Below are 8,944 nucleotides of genomic sequence, written 5' to 3'. Positions count from 1 at the left end.
CTATCTATCTATCTATCTATCTATCTATCTATCTATCTATCTATCTATCTATCTATCTATCTATCTATCTATCTATCTATCTATCTAACTACCTAACTAACTAACAAAATAATTGGGCTCACTGAATCTGCATCTGACCCTCAATTTCTCCATCATATTTGGTTTTGCACATATCATGTCCTCGAGAAAAAAGAACGTAATTTTTGGAGCTTTTTAAGACATTATAACAACTTCCAGATATCTTGAACGATATACATGATATACCACATATTAAGCCGTTATTTTAAAGGTGTCAGAAAGGACTTTCAGAGGGCATATAACATTTTTAGTATAAAGATGGCGTTTGTTATGACTTTAGCTTACGATATCTCGAAACCTTAACATGATGGATTAAACGCTGCTCAAAATTCAGGACTCGATATATTAAATTCCTGATGTTCACATCTTGAGTTTAAAATCAAATTTATTCAGGGTTGAAAGTCAAAATATTCAATTTAAGTACTTTTTGCTTTTGTACTTTTGAAAAGTACAAAATAAAATTTTTAATTCTCATATCAAGATGGTCTGTAAGATTTATGCCTGAACTAGCTCAAGCTAAAAATTTACCATTAAGGACCCTGACTGTTGGTGAGAATACAATCGATACAACAACAAATTAACATTAATTTGATAAGATTACAGCTTTTTGTTATCACATCCTAATAATCATTTAAAAAAAAATTTCCACAACATTTAACCAGTTTTCATTGATTTCCTTAAAAAAAAAAAATTTCGAATTTCTAAATGTTTCCATTGGCAAATCACATTTTAAAGATAAGAAAACACTGCTGACATACACACATACACACAATTTATTCAATCAATTGAATGAAAGTGTTCACACTACTACACATTTAAATACTAGTAATGTTCACTTTCAATTTCATATCTATTTCCTGTAACACATTGTTTTACATATTTTCACACTTGATTGTTGGGAATATTTTATAGAAAAATACAAAAACGAAAGAAAGAAATAATAAATGAAATGAAAAAAAGTTTATGTCTTAAGTCTTTTGTTTTTGTTTGGTATTTTAAAGGAAATTAAAGAAAATAAATTGTACAAATAATTTGAAAATTTTTTTTATTATAAAATTAAACAATTTATAATATTTTTAACATAAATAAGAAAACATTTTAAAAAATGTTTTATTATTTATTTGCAATAAACAATATTTGTTAAAAAATTTAATTTTTTTTTTCAAAAACACAAACCAAGCATGAAATCGCAAGTAAACACTTTTTAATAAAATATACTTATATCTTAATATTCGTTTTAATTTTCATTAAACTTTTCAACACTTTTATAACATTTCTATTTTGTTTAATGGATTTTTTTAATGTTTTTCTTTAACTTTAATCCATACCACTAGACTCCGCTGGATCCGCATGGCTCCCGGGTCATTTAATTTATTTGTTGTTTTACTTAATTTTTATTGAATTTTTTTTCTTCTGTATAACGTTTTTAACGCCCGCGTTAAAATATAAGGATAATTTTACAATTCGTTTTAATTAACAATCGTTTTTAATTTCTGTGTTTCTTTTTTTTTTGTTCAATCTAAGATTGTTCAAAAACCTTAAACTATTTCAATCCTCTGTGAGGAATAAACTGTTAAATAATTGTTAAATACTCCAGTTAAATACTCAAGCTGTGTTGTCTGTGGTTTTAAAACAAATATTCCACCGTCAACCCCCTCCCCAACAAAACACACTCTTACCCATAAGAGTACCTCTGAAGAAAGAAAATTTCAAATAAAAAAAAAAAAATGAAATAATAATCATAAAAAACCAGTAAAATATCAAACACCAAAAAAAAATCACAACAACAACAATAATACCTTTTCAAATATTTGAAGTTAAATTTTAAGAGAAACATTCATCCATTTGCTAATGCTGCTGCCATAAGTGCATTCATTGAAAAAGCTTTTTTCTCCCTATTTTTATTTGTTTATTTTTTGGTTTGTTTTGATTTAGTTTTATTCAAAAAAAAACCTTGAACTGTTAACGGCAAATAACAACAAAACAAATGTAAACAACAAGTCTTTGTTATTGTTATTCATTTGCCGGCTTATAAATTTTGTAAACAATTGTTGTCAAAAAAAAAAGCTTTTTCTCTTAAATTTATTAATTTGTCAAAAAAATTTGGCTAAAACTCTCTTTCTCTATTGACAATTGAATGCAAGAAGAGAGTTATAATTTCTATTTTAGAGGTAAAATAATGATGGATTTAATGCGAATGGCACACTACAGTCATAATAAAAGTTTTGTAGATTCGAATTAATCCATTATGGAGATATATATTAGGGTTTTATAGTTGAAACGAAAAGTCGACTTTTCGACCTTTAGTTAAAAGTCGACTTTTCGACTTTTTTCATTTAGTTAAAAGACAACTTTTAGTATTTTATAAACAGTCGACTTTTCGACTATTTTAGAGATTTTGACTTTTTTCCACTTCGTTTTAAATTTTGACTTTTTTCTACTATTTTCGAGTTTTTGACTTTTTTCGGACTTATCCACTTTTTTCGACCTTTTCCGACTTTTCGAGTATTTTAGAGTTTTTTACTTTTTTTGTTAAATTATGACTTTTTTTTACTATTTTTTTCCACTTTTTTTTAATTTTTGACTTCTTCGTACTATTTACGAATTTTCTACTTTTTCCGAATTTTCGACTTTTTCAACTTTTCGACTTTTTTCGAATTTTTGACTATTTTCGACTATTTTTTAACTTTTTTCGACTTTTTACACTTTTTTAAAATTTTCGACTTTTTTTGACTTTTTTCTATTCGACTTTTATTTACAAAGTTGACTTTATGAATTTTTTCATAGACGATAGTCGAGTTATCGACTTTTTTGGAACAAAATAGTCAACGTCGACTTTTCGACTTTTTTCGACAAAAAGTCGATAGTTCGATTACAGAACCCTAATAGTTTGGTCGAAGTCTACTGGAAATGGAAATGTATATGGACTTTTGTGTATCTTTTGTTACGCCTACAAAACTTGACTTGATCAGTGATAGAGTATGATAGAGCAGTTTCAAATAAGTCTATAGACTGTTATAAGGACTTGTCTGACTACTCTTAGGACTAGTTTAATAACTACTATAAAAACTGGTCAACTGGCTAGTCTATGAGCTAGAAAAAGTAGTATTCTATAGACCAGTCTATTGATTATTCTAGTTTATGTTCCATTGACTAGTATATTCATTTGTCTAAGTATATACCATCCAACTAGTAGTTAAACTAATCTCCTGACTAGTCTATGAATTATTACCTATATCTATGAGCAAGCTTATTAACGTTATGACTATTAGATGATAGATCTAGTCTAAAGGTTAGCCTATGCAGGAATACATGAAATAGTCTTAGGGATTGTATTTAAACTAGTTTGTGAGTTAGTATATAGAAAAGTCAACAGACCACTTCTTGAATCAGTATATGGATCATTTCTCTGTTTAGTTAACTAATTAGCGGAGATGCAAGCTGATGCAAAATGAACGGCGGCACGAGCTTTTTGGTCGGCAGCGGTGTCAATAGATTATTTTTGAATCAGTGTGTTCACCAGCCTTTGGAACAGTCTGTAGACTGCACTTTAAAGACTAGATAACAGAATAGATGATAGACTAAACTACAATGCAATCTAGACTACAGACTAGACTACAGATTAGACTACAGACTAGACTACAGACTAGACTACAGACTAGACTACAGACTAGACTACAGACTGGACTATAAACTAGACTGCAGAATAGACTGCAGACTAGACAACAGACAAGACTAGACTACCAACTTGACTACAGACTAGACTACAGATTAGACTACATACTAGACTACAGACTAGACTATAGACTAGACTATAGACTAGACTATAGACTAGACTGCAGACTAGACTACAGACTAGACTACAGACTAGACTACAGACTAGACTACAGACTATACTACAGACTAGACTACAGACTAAACTACTGACCAGACTACAGACTGGAATACAGAATAGACTACAGACTAGACTACAGACTAGACTACATACTAGACTACAGACTAGACAACTGACATGACTATATACTAGATCACAGAATATATGACAGTATAGTCTACACTTCAAACTACCGTTAAGACTTTAGGCGTAATAACAGTTAGTTAGTTAGTTAGTTATTTAGTTAGTTAGTTAGTTAGTTGGTTAGTTAGTTAGTTAGTTAGTTAGTTAGTTAATTAGTTAGTTAGTTAGTTAGTTATTTAGTTATTTAGTTAGTTAGTTATTTAGTAAGTTAGTTAGTTATTTAGTTAGTTATGTTTACTATAGTGAAGTGTATAACATTCGGTCTCAACTTCTTTATTATTCCATTTTAACAACAACACCATCTATAAGCTTTATTTGTCTTGTTGTATTAATGAAAATATTTAATAACAATAACAAAAAACATAAATAAATAAACATATTTCATAAAGAAAGAAATTACCCGGTCATATAATAAATAAAATCGTGTAATAATTTCATTTCAACTTTTAGCAAAGTTTTACTAACATTGATTTTTGTTTTTACTTTTAATTTTGTATTTTTTTTTTTGCATATGATCTCATATTTGATTAATATGCCTTCATATGCGGATTTACAAACAACCATATTTTGACCAAAATGTTTCATCATTTGGCAGAGCAAAGAAATTGCATAATAATCTTATAAAAGATGCAAGTTTGTTTCAGTTGTTTCTTTGTATTTTTTTTAATATTTGTTTATCACTTATTTAAAATTATAATAAAGTTTTGGCTTAAACTGCTGTTGCTGATCAATTGACTGCTGCCTACAGATCTGCAAATAATGACAAACACGATTCATCAAGTCTTTGTAATTTATTTTTTTTTTTCTTCAAATTTATTAATTGTGTAAATTAAACATTTATGGAAATTCTTGGGCAACGCACACAAGGCTGTCACGTATTTTTGTCAACAAATTAGTTTTTTATCATGCGAACTTATTAAATTATTATCTGTTTATTAAAAAAGACGTATTTTCTATAAGCTTAAGTACGCGTACTAACCCTCACTAGACTTAAATATACAAAATGCAGATTTTAAGTTATATTGGTTTTTTTCACTTTTTTTGTTAATTCAAAGCGAAAAATTTGAAATTCTCTTCAGGTTTTGCTGCATTTTTAATTTACATATTTATGCTTAATTATTTAATTAATATTCAATTAAAGTTTTTATTTTAATATTTTTAATAACAGTAAATAGTTCAATTATAATTTTTGATTGGAGGTTTTTGTTTGCTACATTTGGAGTAAAAGCATTTGAATAAGTGTTGGACAAGAGTTTAATGGCATTTAATTAATATTCATAAAATACCTAAACGAGGCGTGTGTTATGTCAACTTTTGTGATCTTAATTGATCACTTTGTTTGTGATCTTTTTCATAAAAAAACATAAAGCTATGTGGTTTAGAAACTCCTAAAAAAACTATCTGTTCAAGAAAAGTCTCTAAATCCCTTTTTATCAACATTTTTTTATTAAAAATAGGCAAATTTCTTGTTTTTAAAAAAAGTATTACGGAAAACAAAATATGTCCTAAAATTTCATCAAACATCGGTAATGGAGCGTTATGAAATCAGTTCAAATTCATAATTTCTATCGATTGTATTTGGAAAATCATTATGCCACATCAATTATGAAAGCTATGAAAATATTTTCAGTACAACTTTCCTAGGAGTGTGCGTGCGTGTGGTATTTGTAAATTAGTGCTTGTGAAATAGCTCCTTAAATGACCAATTCAACACTTTGTTGAAAGATAAATAAATTCAAGAAAATATATTAGACATGCTCAAGTTAGACTGAAGAGACTAAACTATAAACTAGATTAGATTATATGACCAGACTATGATTACACTATGACTAGACAATGATTAGACTATGACAAGGCTATTAGAAGACTATGACTAGACTATAACTAGACTGTGACTAGACTATGACTAGACTATGACTAGACTATGACTAGACTATGACTAGACTATGACTAGACTATGACTAGACTATGACTAGACTATGACTAGACTATGACTAGACTATGACTAGACTATGACTAGACTATGACTAGACTATGACTAGACTATGACTAGACTATGACTAGACTATGACTAGACTATGACTAGACTATGACTAGACTATGACTAGACTATGACTAGACTATGACTAGACTATGACTAGACTATGACTAGACTATGACTAGACTATGACTAGACTATGACTAGACTATGACTAGACTATGACTAGACTATGACTAGACTATGACTAGACTATGACTAGACTATGACTAGACTATGACTAGACTATGACTAGACTATGACTAGACTATGACTAGACTATGACTAGACTATGACTAGACTATGACTAGACTATGACTAGACTATGACTAGACTATGACTAGACTATGACTATGACTAGACTATGACTAGACTATGACTAGACTATGACTAGACTATGACTAGACTATGACTAGACTATGACTAGACTATGACTAGACTATGACTAGACTATGACTAGACTATGACTAGACTATGACTAGACTATGACTAGACTATGACTAGACTATGACTAGACTATGACTAGACTATGACTAGACTATGACTAGACTATGACTAGACTATGACTAGACTATGACTAGACTATGACTAGACTATGACTAGACTATGACTAGACTATGACTAGACTATGACTAGACTATGACTAGACTATGACTAGACTATGACTAGACTATGACTAGACTATGACTAGACTATGACTAGACTATGACTAGACTATGACTAGACTATGACTAGACTATGACTAGACTATGACTAGACTATGACTAGACTATGACTAGACTATGACTAGACTATGACTAGACTATGACTAGACTATGACTAGACTATGACTAGACTATGACTGACTAGACTATGACTAGACTATGACTAGACTATGACTAGACTATGACTAGACTATGACTAGACTATGACTAGACTATGACTAGACTATGACTAGACTATGACTAGACTATGACTAGACTATGACTAGACTATGACTAGACTATGACTAGACTATGACTAGACTATGACTAGACTATGACTAGACTATGACTAGACTATGACTAGACAATGACAAGAGACAAGACTACAGACTAGACTACAGACTAGACTACAGGCTAGACTACAAACTAGACTACAGACTAGATTAAATACAAGACAATTATCGATATTCAGAAAACTGTATAATGCTATAGTCGAAATCGTAGATAAAATTATATGCAATATTACAAACAGTACTGTAATCAATACTATATACAAGACTAAAAAGTGGACCATATTCGGAATTATATACAACACTACAGTCTAAACTAAAGACTGTAGTCTATGACTAGACTATGACTAGACTATGACTAGACTATGACTAGACTATGACTAGACAATGACAAGAGACAAGACTACAGACTAGACTACAGACTAGACTACAGGCTAGACTACAAACTAGACTACAGACTAGATTAAATACAAGACAATTATCGATATTCAGAAAACTGTATAATGCTATAGTCGAAATCGTAGATAAAATTATATGCAATATTACAAACAGTACTGTAATCAATACTATATACAAGACTAAAAAGTGGACCATATTCGGAATTATATACAACACTACAGTCTAAACTAAAAAGAATAATTTAGTCGAGACTCTAGATGAGACTATAGTCAGGACTATATCCGAGCCTATAGTCGATACCTATAACTTATTATTTTGTTTAAATATCGATCGCGTCTAATACACCATGTTTGTGTCTTAAGTCTTTTGTTTTCATACATTTAATCATATTAAGGAAACTTGTCTTTATTCCTTAACAAGTCATAAACAAATAAGTTACATTACAAGTACTTATAAACAAGTAAATAGGAAGGATTTAACACTTTAATATAATTTTTTTGTTATTTATTTTTGCAAAAAAAAAGTTGTTACATGTGGTCCAACTACAAATTGCCTTAATAAAGGAGTTTGCAAACGGAAATTAACTACTTTTTGCTAATAAATCATAATTAGATAATTGTTTTATGTTTTTCAAAATCTTTTTCGAAAAAGAAAAAAACTATTCCAGAAATGGTGTGGTCTTACACATCAATATAAAAATAAATACTATCACTAGTTAAGCAAAGGAAAGTTAATAAAAATAGCAACAAAAAAAATACAAGAAAATTAAATGGATTAAATAGATTTATGGCACGCTGCGGGAGCAGACGGTATACAAGGAGAGGCTTATTGGGTAATAATAACTGGTTTTTCAAAACGTCTCACTCATATGCAATCAATGATACGCATGACCAGAGTGGACTTTGCTGGATGTCAATAGAGTTAGATGATGGCTGGTTTCTGGTGGTTATTTAACTGTGTGGATTTTGGTAATTATATTTAGTTGACAAAGTGAACGACAACTATTAAAACGAACAGGAAGAGTTATTTTCTTTGTGTTTCAATGAATAGTTGATAAGCGTTTGTAGTACAAATGTAGCAAGATGTGCTTGTCTCTAAATAAATGTCAAATTGTCAAGGCGTTTTAAAACGGAAATTGTTTTTAAGATTTTATAGCACGCATCATTTGAATGTTTTGTGGAAAATTTTGAAAATTTTATAGTTTTAAATATCAAATGTATGTATGTGGTGCCACAGAGAGTAGATTATTTTCCATTACTTTTATAGCGTTATTTAATGTATAATGACATTCTTTAGCCTAGTCTATAGTCTGGTCTATAGTCTAGTCTATATCCTATAGTCTAGTCTAGTCTAGTCTAGTCTATAGTCTAGTCTATAGCCTAGTCTATAGTCTAGTCTATAGCCTAGTCTATAGTCTAGTCTATAGCCTAGTCTATAGTCTAGTCTATAGCCTAGTCTA

The 8,944-nt window shown here is 29.6% G+C and overlaps 1 protein-coding gene across 1 annotated transcript in view; it reads right to left on the bottom strand.

Moving 5' to 3' along the window:
• LOC111688716 overlaps positions 1–1,659 on the bottom strand; it is an 8,914-nt gene extending 7,255 nt beyond the window's left edge. Inside the window, exon 1 of the mRNA XM_023451219.2 lies at positions 1,407–1,659. Coding sequence (XP_023306987.2) covers positions 1,407–1,430 — 24 coding nt within the window. The 5' untranslated portion in view covers positions 1,431–1,659. The remainder of the gene's footprint in view (positions 1–1,406) is intronic.
• Between the last annotated feature and the right edge of the window lie 7,285 nt (positions 1,660–8,944).

Source organism: Lucilia cuprina, chromosome 6 (genome assembly GCF_022045245.1).
Source record: "Lucilia cuprina isolate Lc7/37 chromosome 6, ASM2204524v1, whole genome shotgun sequence".
Classification (NCBI taxonomy): domain Eukaryota; kingdom Metazoa; phylum Arthropoda; class Insecta; order Diptera; family Calliphoridae; genus Lucilia; species Lucilia cuprina.
The sequence above is the reverse complement of the archived record's forward strand: the minus strand, read 5'-3'. Positions and strand labels throughout refer to the sequence as shown.